The sequence below is a fragment of the Oxyura jamaicensis genome, chromosome Z (genome assembly GCF_011077185.1).
Source record: "Oxyura jamaicensis isolate SHBP4307 breed ruddy duck chromosome Z, BPBGC_Ojam_1.0, whole genome shotgun sequence".
Taxonomy (NCBI): Eukaryota; Metazoa; Chordata; class Aves; order Anseriformes; family Anatidae; genus Oxyura; species Oxyura jamaicensis.
This window is the reverse complement of record NC_048926.1, coordinates 16,280,888-16,305,896: the sequence shown is the minus strand read 5'-3', so window position 1 is coordinate 16,305,896 and position 25,009 is coordinate 16,280,888. Positions and strand designations below refer to the sequence as shown.

The 25,009-nt window shown below is 35.9% G+C and overlaps 1 protein-coding gene across 1 annotated transcript in view; it reads left to right on the top strand.

The window, feature by feature from the left end:
• Window positions 1–25,009, top strand: part of HCN1 (hyperpolarization activated cyclic nucleotide gated potassium channel 1) — a 195,327-nt gene that overhangs the window by 822 nt on the left and 169,496 nt on the right. Inside the window, exon 2 of the mRNA XM_035310079.1 lies at window positions 22,815–23,238. Within this exon, the coding sequence (XP_035165970.1) occupies window positions 22,815–23,238 (424 nt within the window). The remainder of the gene's footprint in view (window positions 1–22,814; window positions 23,239–25,009) is intronic.

Genomic DNA, 25,009 nt, shown 5'->3' with positions numbered 1-25,009 from the left:
CCTTCCCTTCCCTTCCCTTCCCTTCCCTTCCCTTCCCTTCCCTTCCCGGCGCTCTCCAGCGTGCTGCACCGGGGAGGCCGCGGCGGGGCCGTCCCGGACCGCCAGGGCGGGCAGGGGGCGGCGGCAGCACCCAGAGCCGTGCCGGTGACACCCACGGCCGCCGGAGGGGCGGCTTTGGCGGAGCTGGAGGGAGATAACTTTGTCCAAGCTAGCGCTGCGTGCCGGGCTGGGGTTCTCAGAGGTGCCCTGGTACACGCTGCGCTGGGTTGCTTTGGCGGTGGGTTGGGTGCGTGCAAAATCGGACTGATCTTGTGAAAAGATGGTCAAATAAATTCCCGGGAAGAGGTATTAAAGCTGTGTCTTAAATGAAGGATTATTTCATTTTACTACACAGGCCAGCTGCCTGTGTGCCTTTGTAAATTTACCACTCTCTGGTATTTGCTGAAGAAATACCAGTGTTGCTAAGCATATTTGATCAAGAGCTTGAATTGACCGCTCTGCATATACATAATAAGTGAACCACACTGGAGATCCTTTTTTAAAAAAAGGAAAATCCAGCACTTTCAGCAGTCACATGCATCTCTTACACAAAAATAGGCTGAATAGAACATGCTCCAGGAGGAAACGCGAGGAAATACTCGCAAACCCGAGTTTCTGTGGGACTGTTTGGGATGAAGGGCTGGACAGTGAGCTGTGCTTGCCACACGCTGTCAAGTCCTAGAGCAGGGTAGGGCAGGCACCTCGTCCTGGCTCGAAATCCTCGGCTCCCTGGATGCCAGGAGCAGCATCAGCTCCTGGAGTACCTTTCCCCTTGCCTGCCCACTGTGCTGCACCAGCAGGTGCACCAAGGCGGACAGCCATGGGTCCTCCTGCTGCCTGTCTGCCGGCAGGAGGGCAAGCAGGAGGGCACCATGGCTCTGGTAGCCTCTTGCTTTCCCACCACTGTGCATGGGTGACTTGATTCTGGATGCCATTAAAATGAATGAGGTTATTACTGGGAGTCAAGTCGCTTGCTTTGTTGTAAGCTCAGGGTCCACGCGGGGTACTCTGCCCAGCAGTGTCTTGTGCAGGATAGGATTACAAATCGTATTTTGTGCCATGCAGCTCTAAAAAGTGATATATCAGATAGCTGATAAGCATGTTGATTGTGTCTCATTACACAAACATCTTCTAATGCTGTCCCAATTTTTCCTGTGGGAAGGTTTAGAGATGTTTACCCTTTTTTTGTTGTTGTTTTGTTTTGTTTTTGTTTTTTGTAGGAATAAGCATCACTGCACCCTTTCAGTCTTGTCATCTCCGTATTCTTAAAGTAACTGTATTTTCTGGGGGAGTTTATTGTGTATTTATTTTATTAGTATTAAAGTGTTTGATTCTTGAAAAAAAGTTCATAGTTTTTCATATTTTTTTCCAGACTTAGATGATGTGGGCTTACCAAACCCAGTTCTTTATCCAGTAGGACAGTTTCGGTGAGAAATGCGAGCTGCTTGTGTCATTTCTCCTGAAATAATTGTAACCGTATAAGGGTACTATTCTTTTTGGGTGTCAGTATTTATAGACATGAGCAATGAAGTTGTACTATGTAGTAAATTCATCTTCCTATACAGGAATAAGGACAGTGCCAATCAGCAAATCCTGACAGTGTCTCTGTTCCAGAGTAAAGGCATCTATAAGGGTGGAGTTGTTTTTATGCTTTTGCATTTTGTAAGAATGTAATGCTTGTACATAGACAAGCCCTAAAGCTTCCAAAGAAACAGAGGTATTCTAGTTTCACTGTGTTAATGTGGATGGCACCAAGGGAAAGAACTAAATTTTATATCAGTGTAACAATGAAAAGGTAAAAAGACAAATGTTTCCCATTATCAAAATGTGAACAATTAGGGTAAGCTTGTAAATGTAGCTATCTATGACTAGGATATTTGTAGCACATGTGAAAATGGACATTACGGTAAATTTTGAATACAGGCATAATTAGGGGAATTATGGGTTATTCACATAAGAGATGGGAAGACTCTGATACGGGCTCCTGTGGATTCTCATCTATTTCTCTTTTTCTAGTTCCAAGCGCTTGCATGCATTTTCTGGAATGTTTTGATGCATTTGGTTAGTTACTGACCTCATTCTCTCCTGCTATTTATATATATTTTTTCATGTTTACTGACACTGAGCAATTTGTCTGCATGTTGTAGGGGTGGGGGCAGACAGTATCCCTGTGCCCTCATGTTACCCTTTTTGGTGTGTGCAGAAATGTGCAAATTGTAAAGAAACTCAGGGCTGTATGAATGTACGCTTATTCTTGCTGGGCTTGGTGTCTACTTATATGGCTCTTTGTCCTGCCTATGTTTCAGGGATGAATTTGCTCTTTCTCACACAGATATATCCTTGGAGAATTGAATAGCATAAATATTGCATAATATTTCCACAAGGGGATCATTTTGTTCCTGGTTTTGTCTTCCCAGTTTTCTGAGGTTAATGTCTAATGTTAAAGCTGTTACGTAAACTGAGCACCTAATGCACACCCAAGGACCTCTGCTTGTCTCTTCCCAGCTGTGATTGCTGCCTCTCTGAACCTAGACACCAATTCTGTGCAGTTGCATGAGTCACAATATCTATCAACAGTGGTAGTGTTTATTGCAGTCCTGCATGCTTGCTGTGAGATACCAGGAGCCTTTGGCTGTACCTGCTCATGTGTGTAAGAGCAACCCTGGGAAGGCATTGAGGAGCCAGCCACAAAATGAAGCAGCACAAAGCCAGGGGGAGACCCCAGCAACTGCAAAGGGTTTTGGGGCTGCCTTAGGGGTTTCATGCATTTCACAGCAGATTTATTGTAAACATGGGATTTGGGAGACTTCTCTATGTTACAGGCTCCTGATATAATTGGAAATGAATGTACTGTGGCCATTTTTTTCAGATGAGTTCTTGCTGGCTATCACTCAGGCACATCATGAGTTTCATGAACTCTCAGAGGGTTTGCATTCATGTGCCTGGCCTGTTGGGTCTGGCCCTACGGCATCTCCCTGTTAAGGAGTGCACAGAGAAACTCGCCTTATCATGGAAATCTTCCTTTCATTATTATATCAGCTGGGGCATCTGTAGTATGTGAGCTAAAAACAAAACAGAGATGCTACTACCTCCAGAGTCACAAGGGAGAGGAATGTTTTAATGAGAAAGACTGAGTGGGACTAATGTGTGCGAGTAAATGTAGCCTGCATGCTCTTTTGGTTACAGTTTTCAGTTTGGTGTTTCAGAACAGGCTTTGACTAAAAGTGGGGACTGAAATTTTAATTGGCTTCAAGCTGAAGTCTGTGAAGACTGTGCTAGAGTTGTCTGATGGTGTGGTGGGTCAGGAGGTGTAATGCAGGCAGTGGTCAAAGTCCCTTTCCTGTGTAAGGTGAATACAAAGTATGAACTCCTGTGCAACAATAACAACAATCTATTGCCATTTTGTATTGGGAGAGTCCCTCTAACTAAGGTCTCCTTTATACTAGAAGCAGAAAGCCCCATTTTAATGATAACGGAAAAGAAAAAGTAGAGTTAATTCTAGAACTTACAACAGAAATTTTAAAAAATCACAAAAAATACAAGTATGCCAGATTTGAAACTGGAATAACACATGCATTTTTTTTTTTTTTTAAAGCAAACAAAGCTTTTTTTTTTTTTTTTTTTTTTTTTATACAAATTTGACAGTTATAAAAAACTCTGAAGTTTATCACATAAACGCTTATAAATCATATAAATCTCTATTGATCGTACCTTGTAACTAAATTTAATGTAAGTTTTTAATGTGTTTTAGTCACAGTGAAAGACACAATAATTTTTGTATATATCTAGTTACTTCCAGAATTGTTGTAGGGTGCCATTAAAAAAAAGAATTATTTTGTACAGTTTGATCCATCCATGTTGTCATGCACATATACAGCTTTTTTTCAGTTAAATAGAAGCCAAAGTGTAAGTCATAATAGTAATGTGTCTTATGGTATTATTATTGTTGTTGTTATTATTATTAATTATTATACTTCTGTCCATTTGAACTTATATTTGCCTTGTGCATCAGTCTTCTTTTTATCATGTATGTACCTTTTGGATCTGCCTCAAATACCAGCAGTCACCCTGATGTGGTGGACTCTGCATGTTATGGGCAGCTCATGTACATATTTCTAAAGTTTGTGTTTGTATTGATTTGAAACTTATTCTTCTTTGTCTTCACTCTACGTGTTGTACCTATAACATATTTTAAGAAGCTTAGGGTAAGCGCTTTGTCCCTCTCATTTGTCACATGTCTGTAATGTCTAAGTTTAAGCTAATGAGCTTTATCTTTTTGTGAGCTGTTACCTATTTAGGTTTATACAGAGCCGTAGAGTTGGGAAGTAATACATGATTAAGACAATGTTTTGTATCATACGTATATGTGATTTGTATAGTTATATGGATGTAAAATCAAGTGTATAAATTGTGTTGGTTTATATTAAATAGATCAGTTACAAATTAGTGTCAGTCTTAAAGGATACATTATGTCATTGGTAGGTTAGGAGTAAGAAATAGCTGTAGTTTCAGATTCTAAATGTTCTGTTACTTATGATTAGTGATAAGGTTTTGTTATGATATTGACACTTTGAATTATTTGCTTATTGTTAATTGAGGATTTATACATTCTTGTACAAACTGATTTTTTTTTTTTTTTAATGTACTTGTTTTTATTACAGCAGTCTCATTTAGCTTGTGCTGTCTTTTATATATCATTTTCAAATGCTATCATGGCATTAAATTTTTAATATTTGCATTAAAGAAAAACTTATTCCCATTAAACTATTCCTATTACATGTGTATCCACTCTTTGTACATCACTAAATATAGATAAACATTTAATATTGAAATGATCGTTAGCAGTGTATGGCATTTGATTTACTAAATTCAAACTTTTTAGCACTTTACTTTTGTAAATGCCCCAAAGGATAGAATGAAAATTTTGTAGCATTAAACTAAATAATTCATTTATAATATCAGAAAATATTACTTTCGAACAGTAAGTTATAATAAGCTTTATAATAGTTCTCCAAGTAAAATGCAACTCCCATCAGGGTAGGTGTTGGCAAGTAAGCAGGACCAAAAATAAGCAACAAAATATTCTCTCTGAAATGCTTTGATGTAGAATATGGGTCAGATATGAATTTGATTCTTTTTCATCTTTGGTTGCTATTATTTTTAATATTGATTAATGTTTCATCATTGTCTGTCACTGATTCATTTGTTGTGAAATAGGTGACTAAAGCTAGCTACTGGCATTTGGTTTTACACTGGTTGTAAGCATGTATGAGTGAAAATAGATATATAGAAGTGTGTGTTGTGCCTTTGGGCTCCTGAGGGTCTTGTTTTCTAGTGTCCTTTGTGATTTTCTTCAAGAACCACAACAGAAAGCCTGCTGAATCCACCTGAGGTTGGTGCTGCAGCCACTCACATTCTGTGCCTCTAGGGGATGTGGGGAAGATTATGCTTTGTGCAAGGAAAGCAATTTGTTTTATTGATAGTTCATGCTCCTGTCTCCAAATAATGTGGAATTATAATGCATCATTTGAGCTCACATCTATGTCCAGAATTTCACAATTTTTATTACATCTGTTCTAGTCCTGGAATAACAGTCCATTCATTGCATTTTCTTTCAAAATTTTAAAGTTACATACACGAGAGTACAAAGTAGTGTCTACAGCAGAGAAAGCTCAGTAACTGTAACTTGAATAAATAACTCCTCCATTCTCTGATATTGTTTTAATTTAAATAGCGGTGTTTTGAAGTTCATCAGCAGTAGTGCTTATGAGGAAGTAAACAAGTACAGGATACTTAGTTTTAGAACATTCAACTTCTTCATGATCTAAGTAAAGGTAATTGTGCGTGTACTGACTTTGAGATATGTGTGAAATCAAAAACCAACCCAGTAGGAAACCAGCACCCCAAACCAAAGATAAAACTAGTACGAACCAAACCAAACCATTACAGAATTCCTGTGATTAATCTAAAAAGTGATGTTTTGGGGGACTTCTATGCAAGTCTTTAACCTTTGACCTGGGATGCTCAATGTCATGACAGGTATTCTACAGTTTTCTGATATTTTTGTTGTTTTGAATACAGGGAGAAAAAAATACTTCTGTGGAGAATGATAATCTTAATAAAAATTTGGATCTCATAAGATCAAAATCATGCTTGGGCTTGTGGGGAAAAAAGTACCTATTCTTTATTCCCATTGATTTTTTTAGCAAGACCACAAATTTTTGAATGCCTACTGCTACTTTATTTGTTAACTCATGAAAATAACCTATGCTTATAATTCCTTTACATCTTTTTGTTGTTGTTTTTGTTTTTGTTTTGTTTTTCTATTTTGTTTCTTGGTCTTGAGTATATGCAGGGAACTGTGAATTGGAAAATTGTATAAAAAAGTGGCATAACAAATAAAGGTCTGGATCTAGGTTTTGCTTCAGGGTTTTTAATGGTCACAAAGCTGAGTGAAAATGCATAAAGTTTGATAAGTTGTTTAGGCTTGTTTATGCTTACATAATCAAGTCAAAATTTCTGAGACGTAGTTTCTGATTGTTCCAATTAGGATAGGCTTTTTAGGGTACTCAGAAACGGGGATCTATGAGATATCACGTAAAAAATATGAATATCTACCTGTGCTTTCGTATCTTCCTACAAGCAGTGACATTGCAGAATTTAATTAAACTTTGTTAGCTTTTTTTGGGCAGCTAGGTTTGAAAACAGTAGAAGGCAAAATACTTTTTTAGGGAGGAGGGAAGAATGTGAAAGTTAGATAAATTTGCTTAATTTGGATTTAAATAAGCAATATCCATTTTCAGCTGTGCACTCAACTGAATGCTTGAGAGCTTCTTCTATGTCAACATGTGATTTTTGAGTGAAGAAAGTCTTAACCTACTTTGCAATGTTTAATTTTTAACTTGACAGTACAGTTCTTATTAATTGCTTGAAAGTCCTTTAGCTGTCTATTCCCTGATTTTTTCCCAGAGGCATGATTTAATTTTAAAAGTCATAGTGTATTCAGCTCTAATTATTGGAGGACTCGTTCTAGACACGTAGTAAGGTATGTTAATGACCAAAAACTGTATCAGCTGCAGTCAATGTCAGTACTGCTTCAAGGACACTGTCATTTAGCTTCCATAAAATCTCTGCTAATATCTTTTAATCTGATGATAGTCAGATTCAGGCAAGCTGCATGATATTTTGAAATAATCTTACTACCTCGGTTTGCAATGCAACTGGAACAAGTCTAGAGTAAACATGTGTTTAGAAAATGTTCATTTGATTATGAAAGAAATACAGTCTGTAGCCATTATATATTAAAAAAAAAAAAAAACACAAACAAAACAAAACCAAAAAACTGAACTCCCCCTAAAACCTGTTCTTACTTATGCCAGTGTAATCCTTACAATTTGAATTACACCATATAGTTATGGATATAATTTGATTATTATTTTATTAACTTACATGCTGTTTATGGTTGTCTCATCTAACAAAGCATATTAATTAACAATTTGCTACATTATTGGAATTTAGCGTGTTGATGACATGAATACATTTTGTGTCTCTACAAAAATAATTTATTAAAAAATCATATAATGATATTTTGTTTACTGCTAAACAAACACATGTAGCTTTATGCTAACAGTCAACGCTAGTTAGATATAGAAAATGATAGTCCAGTCTGGTATTGCCAGGAGTAAGTGTCTCTTTATTATCTCTTTACTATTTTGAACTTACGTAATTTAAAATAGCCAATCTACGTAAAAATTATTTAGGCTGTATTTTGTTTTATGTGTTATTATTATTTTTCATCCAGTTCTTAGTCTGAAATCCATTGAAGTTTATGCTCCTCTTAAACCTTCAGTATGTGAAAAGCCCCACAGAAGAATAACTTGACTTCAGTGTTCATGAATTTAGGAATCAAACCGTCAAATTACCTATGTACCATGTTCCGGTTGCCTCCAGACTTTTTTTTTCTCCTGTCAGCAGAGTAAAAACTGAAGCACTGATGCTTTCTTGCTGGTTCTGTTGCACCTTACAATAACTTCCCAGAACTTCTCTTTATGCCATGACAGCCGTGAGACTGTGTTGTTCTGAAGTGACATCAACCTCAAACAAATCTGTAGATTGCAGTGAATTTAGGGTAATATATAATAGGATTCTAATGATAAATGATTATTTAAACTTGCTCCAGGTCACAGGTATGGGCACTATACAGAACCTTTTTAAGATACGTACAGTAAGATCTATCCAATTCTACTGTGGAGATAGAGTACATGTATGGATGGAAGACCAGGGTCCAGCTGGAAGAGCAGCTTGCAATCAAGCTTCACATGACTGCTGAGAGGTTTTCCACTAGTCACTCTTGTGTGACTTCTGTTTATCTGTTCATGCCAGGAGAACTTCTGATATGTGACTGGTAGAGAAAATACTATGAAACGAGTAGTAGGCAATACTGCTCCCTAAAACCTATTACTGTTACTACCTCACAACACGTACTAGCAAGCTTCTGGGTTCCCCAAATACATCCTGGGCTTGGTTCCTTGGGATGGCTGTGTATGTGCATTTGATTTGTCAGTGGAGATGACACAGCCAAGTTCATCTATCAGTCTGGTTCACCATTGCTTTAGTGCCAGACAAGCTCAGTAGAAAAGTGGAGATTATTTATTTATTTATTTCTGGGGGGGGATTAGTCTGTAAGGCTAATTTAATAAGGGAAATTTGGAATCAAAACATCAGTGATAAAATAAAGTAAGCATATCCCTCAATCTTTAGCTGTTAATTTGGGACCTTTCTCATTATTTATCTTATCAAGAATATTGTGAATGCCCCATCCCTGAAAGTGTTCAGGTCCAGGCTGGATGGGGCTTTGAGCAACCTGTGCTAGTGGGAGGTGTCCCTGCTTATGGTAGGGTTGGAATCAGATGATCTCTAAGGTCCCGTCAAAATCAAACCATTCTATGCTTCTATGAATATCTCAGAGATGTCTTGTTTTACAGAGCTGTGTTTCCAGTCTTATTGGAACTGCTATCTGGGTGATTCCCTAAATACTACATCCTGCATTTTCTATCTTTTATTTAAATAACTTATTATGGTTTAACTCTCAGGTAGTGAAATTCTACTTAAAGACATCTCACAGTTCACATCTGAAAGTTAGTAGGAACATATTGATCTGTCTGTGACAGATCAACTGGGTGATATTGTTTTATTTTTTTTCATTTATGAGGACAGCAACTTCATTCTGTTCCTCCCACTCTATCCATTCCTTAAAATGTTTCATTAAGAAATCATTTTATACAAATGGAAATGACATACTGATTGTTTTATTGGCAATTTTTTAGCCCTGCTACGTAGTTCCCTTTCTTACTGAGTCTTCTAGCAAGGAAATACAGAGCTGTTGGGCTAATTTCTCCCTGGCATTTTGACCTTGTCATTCTTCACAGGGTCTTGGGTCTTGTAAGCAATTTTTTTTTTTTTTAAGTAATTGCAAGCATAGTTCTCATGGTAACTTTCTGTTGAGAATGCAACTGACACAACTGAATGTGCTTGTAACATAGACCTAGTAAAAAGATGCATTGCCCAAATTGTCCCTTCAGCCCATCTATTGCCAGCTTGGGAATTCTAGTGTTGCATACATCTATCACATTAAAGATGTAATTATGAGAAGCACACTTCTGTAATGCAGAGGGAGTGTGGTATCAAGAGTAAGCACTGCCAGATGGCAAGCGATCTAACAGAGCATTTTAAAACGGTCAAAATCGAAAATGTCTGAAATCCAATGGCTTATTAAGCAGTAGATGTTGCATGTGTGGGACAAGTGAGAGATAAGTAACCTAATTTAGGTGCCCACATGATCAAAATTAACTTTTAATTGCATACATTCTGTCAGTAAATATCTGAAATGGGTCGAGTAAGGTTTTTATATGTATTTACTGAAGTTTTATATTATTTTGATGGGTGATCTCTCTGATACAGGTGAAAAAAAATCTAAAAACAATTTCAAAGTATTTGATGTGGGAGTACCTAATAATTTTATTATTTCATATGCTTTGCTAGATATGAACTAAATACAGCATAAATGATAGCTGAATCAAATTAAACTCTTCATTTTAGTGAGCTATTTAAGGATATAAGCTATGAGTTTTAAATTCCTTCTCTTTGAAACTGAAGATGAAAACTGAAGCTGTTCTTGTTTCCTAGGCGTGCATTTTCCTGTAGTCCTCCTTGGTGCTGTCTTTTTCATGCTGGCTAATTTTCCTTTGGTGCGAGGTAATTCCTGTTAAGATGGATATCTGCAAGACTCCTCAGTGCTCTACGATCTGAAGCCAGTGTTACTCAGTAATTTCCACCACCACCCCACTCATTTCTGAGGACTATTAACATCACTTGATGTGACCAGGGATGTTTCTGTTTCTAAATTGCAGCCAACTTTCATATTCTACACAGGATCAACTAGAATTATTTTTTTGTGGAAGGTCTGTAAGACCTGCGATGAACTTTCACTCCCATGCTTGCTCCCCACATGACCGGGTTCAGACTTGGAAGGAGAGCCAACTTTACAGCCCTGAAAAGCAGGTACCAGGAGACTGCAGATAATGGTAGCAGGTGATGCTGCTCTGGGTACTGATTGTTACCTATTTTTTTTTGACCTAGTAATTCCATTAAGTGTCACTGAATTGCATCTCATCTTAGTATTGAATGTACCTACTGTTTTTCACAGGCAAAATGAGAGAACAGAATATAATATTGAAGTTGGTTTCATGTTTCCAGTAAAAAGTTTTCCATTTCTGGAATGACTTTGAAAAAGAAAATTTTACCCAGGGTTCTGAACAGTGTGTGTCAATCTACAGTATGCTAGATGAAGATCTGTGATGGAGGTTAGGAACCTATCCATCTTTGGATGTCAAAAGAACCTGGGGACCCAGGTACCTTAAGCATCTGGACTCCACAGCTGAATACCTTTCACAATTCTAGACATAAGGAGCTGTAAATGGCAAAACTGATTTTTAAACATTGTCTCCCATGTGTTCAGTGCATTCTCGGAATTAATATATCAGAATAACTTGAATATGCTTCCTATTTCATTCAAATTATATATTTTAAGTTATATATTTTAATTTATATATTTTAATTGTGCTGTTTACATATCATATTTTTCTGAGGTATTTTTCTATCAGTATTTTTATTCTGATGAGAAGTTCTACCAATAAATTTTCACTCTAAATTTCTTTGTTCTCTGCCAATGAATTATTAACATCTCTTTGTCTTTTCTAATTATTGCCCTTCTTTATCTTAAACATCTTTGAATAGTTCATCACTCACTGTGCTCCAAAAAGTAAGCACAAATATTTGGCTAAATTAAATTTTGTCTTTCTGAGGGAATATTGGATTGTAGAAACATATTCTGAGATCTCCAAAGTAAAATGTTTTAATTTGCAGAAAGCCAGAAACCTATTTATTGTACGTAGACAACTTCATTTTGCTTGAATATGGATGAAAGATAAAGATGGGCATCTGGCATTTTATTTGCCATGTTAAAGGGAAGCTCTTTCTGTTTTGGTGTCTCAGAGCAATAGTCATCCATCTGCAAGGTAGTAAATAGCTGCCTCGTTACTTTTGCTGTTGGTTATCCTTCAGGTCATAGGTCCCTGACCAAAGTTTCTTATTTAGAGCAGCATATCAGTGGCTACTATACAGGCAGCTTTGCTTGCAGGCACACGCTTTCCCTTGTCACCTCTAACCTGAGTGGCGTACCTGATCTCCAGAACTAGCCTGGGGGCTGCACAATCCCAGAGAGGTATAGTGGAGTGCTTCATTTGAAATCCTGAATACTGAAGATGGAGAACTTTTGCACCAAGAAGTTTCAAAGTCAACCGTGAAAAACAAAGCACCCTACCAAATATGAAGCTCGCTGGGAAATTAAATAATTTCCCTTTTATATTTTTGCCTGATAAATATTTATAAGTGAAGGTTGTAACAAAGTCTATAGTAAAGTTTGAATAATTTTTCAGATATTTATATTTCTATAAATTTTTTATTTTTTTCAGGCTGAAAATGACATATTACTCTGCAGCTCAAAGTGATTGCCATATTTTAATAAAAAAAATAAGGGCAACTGTAGAGAAAAAAATCTTAATCCAATAAACAGATTTTGTATAACAACTTTACTTCCAATGGTTCTGTCTCAATCTAGATAGAATATAAACTTTTACTAATTTATGTAGTGTTAACAAACGTCTTCCAGTGGTTGAACAACTGTTTCATATGACTGAATTAAAATAATTAGCAGACATATTTCAACACAAAAATTCAGTAAAGGTTAAGTTTTTAGAAATGGTTCTTGAACACTGAGTGCTGTGTACACTTGTGAAAAACTGCAATGGAAACTCATTTTTTAATTACAGCTGTGGGAATAATATGCCTAGCAGTACTGCTGCTGGCAAAGATGTATCAGAAAGAGAAAAGCTCTCATTGCATTTCATGTTGAGGCAATTTTTACAGAGTGCCTGATGTTGCAGGTTATCTCTTGTTTTGCAGATTGAAAAATACCTAACAAACATGTGTACACAGGGAGAATGTTGGTCTTTAAGGGGATTTTTTTTTGTTGTTTTTAGAATAACCAAAGCAATCTTATTGAAAAAGAGCCTTCTTTGTTTCCTTATATTGAATAAATTGCAAAAAAAGCTGTTCAGCAATAGTGTTTGGTTGCACTCTTCATAAATCTCAGAGATGGATTTTGCATACCCAGAAACTTGCTTTGTATTCCAAACCTCTACCCTTGGCTGAGTTTCTTGCAACTGTATTACAAGAGGTTTTCCTTCGGCCTGGCTGTACGGGGCTTGCTGGACCATTAGAGAGTAAAATGGCATGAAAAGGAGACAAGAGGAGCAGAGGTAAAACTATAATATCATGGTTACTTAGGCCAGTAACAATAATTTCTTTGAACATCCTATATTCTCTTTCTTGTTTGCTTTTCTGTTCTGGATTTTCCTTTTTGTTTTAAACAAGTGAATAGCAGGTCTATCTGATTGATGCTGGTGCTGTCTAGCAGTATAATGAGCTGGCTTGTTTTGGCAGTGCATACAGAGAGCTATGCTGTCAAAAGGATGATAGGATTGGAGCATTCAGTATGTAAATTGGGAAATCTTAAAGAAATGTTAGTGATGTGTTGCATCCATTTAAATATTATGGAAGGCAAATGGCTAACAGAGGGATCTGGATGCCAGCTGAATAATGAAACAAACGGGGGATTCTGAATACGCTTGATGTGAGGAGTAGAAGCCTGTACAAGCCGCTTTTCATGGTAGGGACAGGTGTTTCAATGTACGAAGCGTGAAATTTTGTTTTGAGAGAAAATGGTGAAACTTGATATTGAACTTCTTAACTGAGCACTTACCTTCCTACCCATGCATTAGCACAGAAATTGCAAGGTGTGTTGCCCTGCAAACAGGGTATTGTAATGCGGAGGCATGGGGCTTAAGCTGGCTTCTTCCATTTCTTAAAGTATTTGGTGAGGTATTAATTATATTTTCAGTTAATTGATTTTTTTAGTGATATAAGCAAATTGATACAATGAATTTGGTTTAAAAATACCAACTGAGACTAATACCATATTAAGCTTGTTTATCGGAGCATGTATATGAATGCTTCGGTTCACTGGTCAGCTCAGGAATGAAAGCCATCAGCCCAGATGTTGAAAGTACAGACTAGTTTCCATCGTTTGGAGGAGAGGATTTGAAGCTTAATATTTACTTTGCATTGCACTTTTGACATGGATATTTTCAACATCGTTATCACCTCTCATAGTTGTTGTGCTTTGACAGAGCAAAAAAGTGGGAAGGACTCTCTGATTTAGTGGCTGCCTTACCTGGGGAGAAGTTATTGGTTTCTGCTGTAGTTTATATCTGCTAAGTCAAAGGAGAAGACATCAACAACATACCTCACTTAAGGAGATAGAGTGCCTTTTGAAGCCAATGACTTCCTGCAGTGTGATACTCATGGATTACAAGAAACCAACCTACTGATCTTTAGAACCATACTTCCACTTATTTTGAAGGAAAGGTTGAAAATATTGTTTCATTGTCAATACTTGCTTTTGTATTTGAGGAAGATCAATCATAAATAGCTGTAAAAGTGAATAATAATTTAACTCGATATATTTCTCCTAATTTGATTACTTACTCTTGCATTAAAATCTAATACATATGTGTAGATACGTAAGAGGCATATGAATACTCTCAGGTATATTTGTTTTTACTTATGATATAAGAATAAAAAGTCTGAATAGGTCATCCATTCACTTATTTCACACCTGTCTGTAGTTCTTCTAATTGCATCCGTTTTTTTCTTTTCTTTTTTTTTTCCCTTGAATTTGAAGACCACCTCATTTTTTTAACATAGTGTCCAATCTCTCCTTCAATTAACTTTTCCAAGAATGATACACCATGTTCAGCTATTTGTAGTTGTCAGTTTGTACTACATCTTTGTACAAAAATATGCACAAAGTTTTTTTTTTTTTTTTTTTTTTTTTTTTTTTTTTTTAACTTGAAAATAAGAAAAGAATTGTTAGTATATTTGTCAAATACCAGAAATCTTGGTCTCTATGTTCACTATGTTTATACTGATGTCTTGTTTTTGTTTTCAGAGGTATTCACCTCAGAAAAGCTAATGGTCACAACTCACTTGGTGGTCATAAGCCAGTTCCTCACCAATAGTCATGACTGGGATGTGTCAATAACTGCTGAGGAATGTTTTCCCTGTCATCTCTTCTCCTGCTCCTTCTCTGAAGATAGAAATGAACTTTTCTCTATCAGCAGAAGATTTAAACATTTAAATATTACACTGATATCTGGGAGATTTAATTGGTTAAAAATATATATTAAAGAGCAATATTAATTCTTATTATTCTGACATAAATCGGTAGTTAGCATATTAATTGGCATGTTAGCCATAAGGCATTTGCTGTTTTCTGCACTTTTACAAGAATATCTAAGGCATTAAAAAAAAAAATGCTTTGACAAGAATTACAGAAGGCTTCTCCCAATTTAAGCCTCTCAACTTCTACTTCATATAGAGGCATCCTAAATGTCATGTTTTTAAATGGCACTCTTAAAATTTCTGTCACTACAAAATTCTTAATTAGTGCAAGTGCTCCAACATGAGATACAAGATTATTTTGCAGCTGAAATATTCTTGGATCTCCATCTCTTTCAGAGTTTTTCTCATGCCTGTGAAGTGGTCCTTTCTAATTTGAGAACACAAATGTTTTTTTCCCTTCCCCCCAGTGATCTGCTACAGAAATTTGCTGACACTTAAAGAATCAGAGTCTGGCAATTAGTGATTGATTTATCAATGGCAATATGAATTCAAAGCACATCATTTGGAGTGCCTACACAAAATGTTGCTTGATACTGAGAGGCTATGGTTCAACATTATGAACAGAAAGGGTATGGGGAAGATGTATTACTTGTGAGGCATGTTGGAAGCATTGAACAGATGCAGTTTTGATGATCTGAAATATTTATGGATTGTTCTGTCATACAGGTCAGCACAGCTTGGTTCAACCTTTTCCAGCAGCAAACTCACTTGTGTGTCCTGACTCCTCTCTTCCCCAGCCCTTTTTTCTAGGTGGTAGATATTTGGACAGGACTAGCCTCTTTGTTTTTTTTTTTTACTTTTTTTTTTCCACCAAGGAGTGAGCCTGAAGGAAGGAGGAGGAGCTGTGCAAAGGTGAGGGCATTCCAGCACATTGACAGAGCTCCTCTGGGAGCAGTGCACTTCTCTTGCCCAAGGTTAGATGGAAGTCAGACTTTAATTCTTTCTACTGTAATTTAATAAGTTTCTCTGGAGGAAAACCAACTGCAAACAGCAGATGTATTCAAGCACTTATGGTAGGGGATTATTGGCTAAAACCAAAAAGACTCATTTTTAAATAATATTGCCATGTTACACAAATTTCTCTTTGTCCTCTCCATACTCCTCTCCCATATACAGTGAGGGTAATGCTACTCTTCTGCCTTTATTTTTCCACCTCAGAACATGAGACTTAATCTGTTAATGCTTGTAAAATGCTATGAAAAATATGGACCAAAGCTATTGCATCAGTACTAATAATAAGTAGTAATAAAACGCACTAATAATAAGTACAATTCTTTTGATTAAATGTCCCATCCACTGCCTGAATTTACTAAAAAAGTACTTACATAATAGTTTAATAGAAATCAGTCAAATTTACAATCACTGTCTGTGGACAGTACTGCAACTTTTCTTTTCTAGTAATCAAGGCTGTGATGCACTCAAGCTTTAAACTGAAAGAAATGCCATAAGCAAAGCCTTTCAAAAGTAGCAAATTGCTGTTCATTGGCTTCATTGGGCTCTGATCGTCTTCCCCAAGAGCTACATTCATCTAATCATCTGCCTTATGCATATAATTGCAACTGAGCTAGAAACTGCAAATCTCCAATGCTAATTGTGTTTTCTTACCCAGTAAAACTCATTAAAAAAAAAAAAAAAAAGTTGTATGAAGCTGTACAATTTGCTAATTTTTAGGTACAGCGTATAGCTGCATTAAAAAAAATAAATAAAGAGGATTCGGGATTGCTGAATTTTATTAATTTGCCTTTGAATTCATTTTCTTATACCATGCAGAGAATTGCATCGATATTTAAAAAAATAACAGTAAAGCACATAGATTGGATCTCCAAGCATATATGGCTAGTCTTGAAGCAAAGGACTTCAGTATTGGTTTAACATCAAATGAAGTTTTCAGACCATCCAAAGGTTTCATTATTATGATTGTAATTAATGTTATTTTAATTGATTTTAGTCTGAAAAGAATAAAGCCCTTGGGCTGGAAGATTGCCAGGTCCAGCGCTGCTTGTAATTTGTGTTGTGAAACTGAGTTTTCAGAACTTCAGCCTCATCCTAGACTCACCCTTCTCAGGCAGGTAGAAGAGCCTTTCTGGAGCTTTCCTTAAGTCAGTGAAAGTTCATTAAGCTTGATATGTTTTAAATGAAAAAAGAATAGCAAATTTGGATGATGTTTTCAAATGAGACTATCACAGGCTCCTACTTAGTAATAATATTACTACTTAACAATATTTCTGCAGTTCAAGATCAGCACTTGAAGTTCAGGAGATGCTCTTAGCACTCTATTCTACTGCTTTAAAATAGGTAGGAGAAAGGCATGAAATGGCCTGTTTCAACCTTGCAAGATTCCTCATTTGCATTTATTAACAAGGTGAAAGCAGTCAGAGAAGAAACAGAGGGGAATAAGAAATATAAATACATTTTTCAGGAGAATATTTTCTCTTAAAAAACAAACAAACAAACAAACAAAAAAACCACCAACTTTTTGCCTTCCTAAAGCTTTGCAGAATGAATTGTAGTCCTAAAGCTGGGAAAAAAACACCACGAAGAATGGGTACATTCAGATGAGAAAAAGTTTTATCCATGTAGAAGAAGAACAGAACTGCAGAAGTAACCTGTTTGCCAGCAAAAAACTGTCAAATCTGAAGAGCAGTGAAACTTCACTGGTTATTTTAACATGTTTGTATTAATGTGATCACAGAGCTAGGCTAAAGAAAAGTATATGTTTGGAGAAATAAAAAGATTGCTTCATTTTATATCATCTTTCATGTGATATAGAGGTCAGAACTTGTAAGTCACAGAGGCACTTCACAATATATTTGCAATATTTTAACATTTAATCCTCCTTTCATGGAGAATATTGAATGCAATATTTCTGTTAAAAAATGTAAATAATTTTATTCACAGGTGGGTGGACACCTGTGTCATCAAGAAAAAGAACTCTGGGTGCCAGATGAACACCCTCCCTCTTTCCTCCTTCCTCTGCAACACATTCCTATGATTTTCTGAAAGTTGCAGATGGTTTTAGGTGTGTTTAGCTTTGCTCTCTGTTACTAAAAGAATGAAATTAATAGAGCAGCAAAGCAAGAGAAAGGTGACATGTCCTGTGAGAATCAAATTCTGATATGGCTAATCCCAAGTTTAGTACTTGATACACTATGCTGTAATAAAGTTTTAAATTACTGTTATTTCTACTCAGATTTGTCCTATATAAGATATTGATTTCTCTGTAAGGTGAATTGGTGATCCATGAAGTAAAAGAAATAAAGCTATGTTTGAAGGTGAGAGGAAGATATCAAGTACTCATTTCACTGAGCATCTGCAAGCCGATCAAAATATTTAACTAAAGAGGAGACAAGATTTCCATGGAAAACTTGTGAAAATTTTCTACAGTTCTTGATTCCCTGACTGTGTAGAGTGAAATTATGTCTGGATAAGCCTGGACTGAAAGATATTTTATAAATTATTTGAATATATTTTTCATTCCTTCTAACATTTCAGCCTTCTAACATGGCTGATGAGTATTTGTGACTGAATTTCATGAAGTTTTTTTTTGGTTTGATTTAATACTCAAGTTTTCATGATCTTTCTGGAAACTAGAAAGCTGTCATATTAAGCAAAGCCCTGACTCCTCTGTAGCGTCAAGTCAAAACACCCAATACCTTAGAGATGATGTTAGCTCTGCTGCTTGGTTTGTGAGACTGCTGACAACTTCTGCTAGGTCAAGGCAGGTGTACCATAAGGGTAATCACTTATCAATATGCACAGATTCAAGGACAATGAGACTGTGTCAATGGGCAGCATCCAGAAAATAAAAGGAAATGCAAATCTCAATGACTTCTGACACTGTTGTATATACAACAAGTTATACAACAAATTACCTAGTTTAGAGCTGTTTTTTTGTTCTTTAAGACACAGCTTTCTCTGGGTTGGATATATTAAGCAGAAAATAAAATTCCTGCTAGAATTTATAGTCATTCGATTATTAAGCTTGATACAAACATTGATTAATTAATGCTAAGGCTTTTTTTTTTTTTTTTTTTTTTTTTTTATCACTTCTTTGGGAGGCACTCATTTTAAACAGACTGTTTGTCCTGTTCTGGAGAACTAGTAGCAATAAATAAACCACCAAAGTTTCAGCATGTTGTGGAGATGTAAAAAGCACCTTGTCATCAGTGTGTTTGGAAAGTACAGAAGATAAATTATGAGTGAAAAGATCAAGGAAAGAGGACTGGATTCAAATAGTTATGTATGACAATATCAAAGTAATTGTGTGACATTTTCCTGTATAAAATGTCTTCTTAAAATATAGAAAAATATTCTTAAAACTGTGCTTTTGTACTGTTCCAGAACTTAGGCTTTTTTCACCTAGAGATATAAAAACTCTGAGAATCATTTCAAATGTTTCAGTAATAATTGAGTGCAGATTTCAGAGCTTACTGTTGTTTTGGTTAATGGCAACTAGCAGTAGCTGTACCAAGTACAGTATCTGTACTGAGCTAGCTTTGAAGGATCGGTAGGCTCTATAGCCATTTGCTATGGGTAGTCCATGTATGTCATTATGAGCTTTCAAAGTTCTTGTTATGCCAGGTTCTTCTTTTTTGACTCATCCTCAACAAGTTTGTGTCATAGGCTTCCTCACTTTTTGTCAACATGCTTAGTACATTATATAAATCTACAACTTTGAGGCTGTGAACTTTAAAGATTTATAACCATCCTCGAGGGGGTGGAGGGAAGCAGCTAAACCACATAAATAGTTCAAAAAATAGCTTGAAACAAAGGGTTACTCTTTGTCTCAATAGCAGCTCCTTGCATGGCCTTCTGAAACTTTTCAGTGGGCTCTCAAATAGGTGAATAGTTGGATGCTCTGAACTGCTGGGTAAGGAATGGATTGTATTACTTTCTCTGCACAGGTTCCAGAGGACAATACAGGGAATTACATCTATTTTTTCTCACCTGAAAGAAAAATATCATATAATGTGGCGAAGAAAATGGCATTTGGAAACATTTTCCTAAAGGAAAATGTATGATTCATTTCTAAATGAAAAATGAATCATGCTCTAATAAGACTTTTTCTAGCTACATAATCAGATTATACTACATTGTGCACTAAAATCAAAATATAAAACTGTTGCAATCTTGTAGACTTTGGCACTAGATTTTATTTTATTACTGAAGCCCTGACTTAACACAACTTTTGCTGACATACAGCATCAGGAACACCAGTGTGTTTTGTATAACTACAGTGCATAATGATCCTTTAAACTGGACTATTGTAGGATAAAATCAGCTGGTTTGGTATTAGATTTTTTTTTTTAGATATATATATATATATTTTGGTGGTTGGTTTTTGTGTGGCTTTGGTTAGTCTCAGTTACATAACTACTCTTACGGTTAGGCACTTATGACCTGAAATCAGGGAATACTTTGTTTGGGAGAGAGGTACAGATACATGTACATCTCTTGTGATTATTTTCTTGTTATTTCCCATTCATTTTCAGGATTCTGTGGAGAAGTATGTTCCTTAAAACTGCTTTGAGAAAAATTTTGGTTGATAGCTTTGTAAAAACACTTGTGATAATTTTACCTATGGGACATTGTAGCAGTGATATATACATTTAGTGTCTCCTTCTGTATAGTAATTCTGGATTATTGAAGAGGTAGTACAGCAATAAGCCTACTAGTTAAAGAAATGAGGAGATAAATATGGAAGTTTTTGCTGGTGTGCAGGTATGGTGGGTACCATCAAATTTTGAGCTCAAATACATTTATAGCAGTTAGTCTTCAAATTTGTTGCAAAATTGAAAATGTGTAAGGCAGAAATCGTTGTACACGAGGAATAATTGTAAAAGTTATTTTATGCAATTTCTGAGTGTCAGTTAAGGTACTTTGCTATCTACTCTACCAAATGTAAGTCAAGCTTGATCTCTGTAGCCTTACCTTGGAATAAAGAATTTTAAAACCGGGAATTCTCATGCCACCCTCAATCCTATGCCACTCTTCTTTTACTCTTCAGTTACAGTTGTTTATTTTGGATTCTTAGGATAGCAATTTGTGAACTGAGAAATATCTTCAGGATTCAGCTTGAAATACAGAGAATTTATAAACCCCAATCATTTGCAGAATACAACAAACCATCTCTAGAATCTAATATAATCTGTATGCTGTGTGCAAGTTTTGGAAACAAAACAAAACAAAACAAAACAAAACACGTGAAACATTCTGTGGCCAATTAATCTTTCATAATTATCATTGACTGCCATGAATATTTACCATGTTGGCAACCAGGCAGGCAGTGCTGGATTCTGTGCTGGTGACCTGTCCACCACCGAAAACTCACTGCAGCCGATGGCCCCAGCAGTCAGGTCCTTGTGAAGCCGTTGCTACTTCTGGTCTTCTAGAAAGGCCACTGAGTCCAGGGGGAACAGCTGTTGTCTGGTTTCTGTGCCTTTCCAGACTGTTAAGCTGAACTGATCATGCTGTCTTGCTTACTTCAAATGCTGAGCATGTATAGTTTGTGCTCTCTCTCTGTTAGTGAATAAGGATCAGTGATTTTTATGGGGTTGATCTGGAAATGTAGGGATTGTGATGTCTTGCATGGGAATGTATGAAAATTATAGGATCATAGATTAATTTAGGTTAGGAGGAACCTGTGGGATGTCATCTAGTCCCACCACCTGCTCAGTGTAGGACTGCAAAGCTAGATTTGTTCTCAGACAGAACAAGAGGTCATATTTGGGGGTTCATGCTTTCCTGTGTTCAGTTTTGGTTCTTTTACTGATCAAGATTAAATTTCTTTGACAATCTAACCTTCAGGAGTTAGCATAATTCTCTTAGAATCTGTTAGCATAATTCTCTTAGAATCTGTTGGTTATATATGACTATCCCCTGAAAATCTTCCATCAGGATGGATGTGTGTTCTATGTAATAGGCAGTTTTACTCACTGCTAGTAGATGCTAAAGATATGAGCCTGGCTTTTTACCATTCTGTATCAAGCATTGTTGGCATTCAGAGAGGAGAATTTAGGTGATACTGAAGCAAAATAGTGAAATGCAATATCCGTTTTATACCATGAAAGTTGCAACTTGTTATTTCAGAGGTAACTTTTTAGCTACTTCTGAAAGATAATAGTCTATAGTCTATCAGGTTGTAAAAATGCATGGAAGTTCAATTCAGATTTTAAAAGAGGATGAAAGTTTTGTTGTTAAGCAAACTTTTTTTTTTTTTTTTTTTTTTTTTTTTTCTTCTTCAGTGCTTTTTTTCTCTTCCCATGATTTTATTCTAGCACTGTAATGGCATGATTACCATTATTCATAGAGGCAATTACATTTAATATGTTATCTGTTAGATATTTGGGTTTCCTTTTTGACAGAATCCATAAATAAATAAATAAAAGTACTGCATTGCTAAAGCACTTGTGATTGGCAAGAGACATCAATTTTACTTATATAAACACACTACTAATAGGTTTTGACAGGGGTCTGGAGAATTCTACTGAGTGCCACACGCATACCTTTCAGATGGAGTGATAAGCATGGTACTGTCTTTATCCTAGATACATTTTCTTGAGGCACATAATGAATAATATTAATTACTTTGTCTTTAGTGACTGTGAATATATTAAATGAGATAAAACAAAGTTGTGTCAGAAACAAAAGTTGTCCTAGCATTAATAAGATCAAGCACCTGCCTATATGTAGTATTTCTATAAAAAAGCATAGTGTAATTGCTAACCCAATGTAAATACACACCTTAAATGTTAACACATTTGGGAAAAACTGATACTGAGTTTTAGTACTGTAATTAATTTGTACAGAGCCAAAAATACTCTTGAAGTGAAGTTGGTGGTGTGATAGGTACCATTTTTCTAAGCAAGTTATACCTCATTGCATCAACCATTCTCTTTCTTCCATTTTTTCAGGTTTTACTGGGACTTAATTATGCTCATTATGATGGTTGGAAACCTTGTCATTATACCAGTTGGAATCACATTCTTCACAGAACAAACAACAACACCATGGATTATTTTCAATGTGGCATCAGACACTGTTTTTCTATTGGACTTGATCATGAATTTCAGAACTGGGACTGTTAATGAAGACAGCTCTGAAATAATACTGGACCCTAAAGTCATTAAGATGAATTATTTAAAAAGCTGGTTTGTGGTTGACTTCATCTCATCAATACCAGTGGATTATATCTTTCTCATTGTAGAAAAAGGAATGGATTCAGAGGTTTACAAGACAGCAAGAGCACTTCGTATTGTGAGATTTACAAAAATCCTCAGCCTGTTACGTTTACTACGCCTTTCAAGACTGATTAGATACATACACCAGTGGGAAGAGGTAAGAGATACAAATACACAATTGTAACATCATTCTCTTTGTTCATATAAAAATAAGAAAATCTGATCAGGTCACTCTGAAAAGCTGTGGAGGAACCAGAATGGGAATAAAAGCTTTTTACTCACCAGTTAGCATAACTATGTAGACATGCTAGTAGAAAAGCCTTTTTGGAAGAAAGTACAGAGGAGTAACCATTTTCTGTCTGCTGACCACAGAAACAAAAATTATGTGCCATCAGCACAATGAACTTAGATGGTTTCCTACTGAAAACATCAGAAATTTTAGCAGCAACCTAAAGCTGCCTTTGAGCTCCATGACTTGCATTTAGCCTCAAATAAACACTCTTGTAATCACATAGAACTTAAAATACATGTTCGTATTTTTGTTTGATGTGAAAAATTGAAACCACTTATAATTGCATACATTTCCTAGAATGCTCATTGTTTAGAGGCTGAATATATCGAATATTGACCTTCTTTATAAAAATGGGTATTTCAAATTCTGAATCATTTCCTTCTAAACTGTCAGCTCCACTATTTCTAGATGTGACCTTATGCTGCCTGCCAATTTGGCATGGTGACATTTCCAGGAAATTATGGCATTCCCTAATTTGGCATGCCCATGTCTAGGAAGTGTTTAGAGCTTTGGCACATACCATCATGATTCAAGCATTTCATTTCTTGCCCGTCCACATTTCTGCAGTTTTAAATATCATTATATATTTTAAAAGGAAGTCCTAAAAATGTAGGAAAAAATAACTGCTGTTTTGTAAATATTTTTTTTTGCAGCAAGTGTGATGAGAATTATTTTGTAAAGTGTTTTCACTGGAACACCATGAAGATAGATTTACATAAATCTATTTACTTATTTTAATAAACATTTAGTTAATTAAATGAATATTGTTGGATTATTTGCTACAATTTCTGGTGCTTTTTCTGCCATATACTCCCTTTTAAAGTGATATGTTCACTCTGCAGTTTAGTAGAAACCTCAGTGCTACGCCATCTCACAAATAAAGTCAGATTATATTGAAAACAGCATGAAGCTGAATGATATTAAGTATCAAATGTGTAATAAATTTGTAGTTGTTTCTCAAAAAACTCCTGATATAGGTCATTATTTTTATTAGTGTTTTTCTAAATTCTATTTGCTTCCCTGTAATGCAGTGTAACCATATTTTTAACACAGAAATGGAGCAATGCAACTTTGTATTTGATTTAACTAAGGCAAATGATTAAGCATATCTTGCAGTTCTCCCATAAAGCTATGTTTTTTTCTCCTCCGTGCTTTACAGAGACACAACCTTCTGTAATGCATTCAATGACATTATTTCCAGGCAGATTAAGTTAATAGCTATAAAGACCTACTAAGCAGACAAATTAGTACTTTTCCCCTTTCTCCTCTGTTGCCAATGATAATCAGGTATTCTAAATCAGAAATAGTTGAACTGAGTGGGAATAGAAGTCACCAGAGGGTCTGGTCCTACCAGCAATAACTGTTTTTGACCCTTGTAATCTGTAGCCTGTGGCTGCTGATTTCTCCTGGCTGCTTGATTGTAACTTCAACTTTTGCTACTCTGGTGAAACTTAAGAAATATTTCTGTATGATACTTTATTTGCAAAGTACTAAAACATGAGTGGAGTCCATCTTTTCATGTTTGATAGCACATTATAATACTCCCTGGCTGTTCTCAGGAAGGTGGAAGGTGATCTGAAGTATTTTTGTTCCTGATTTTGAACCTTCAGTGAAGCAGCAGTGGGCTTCTTGGCTG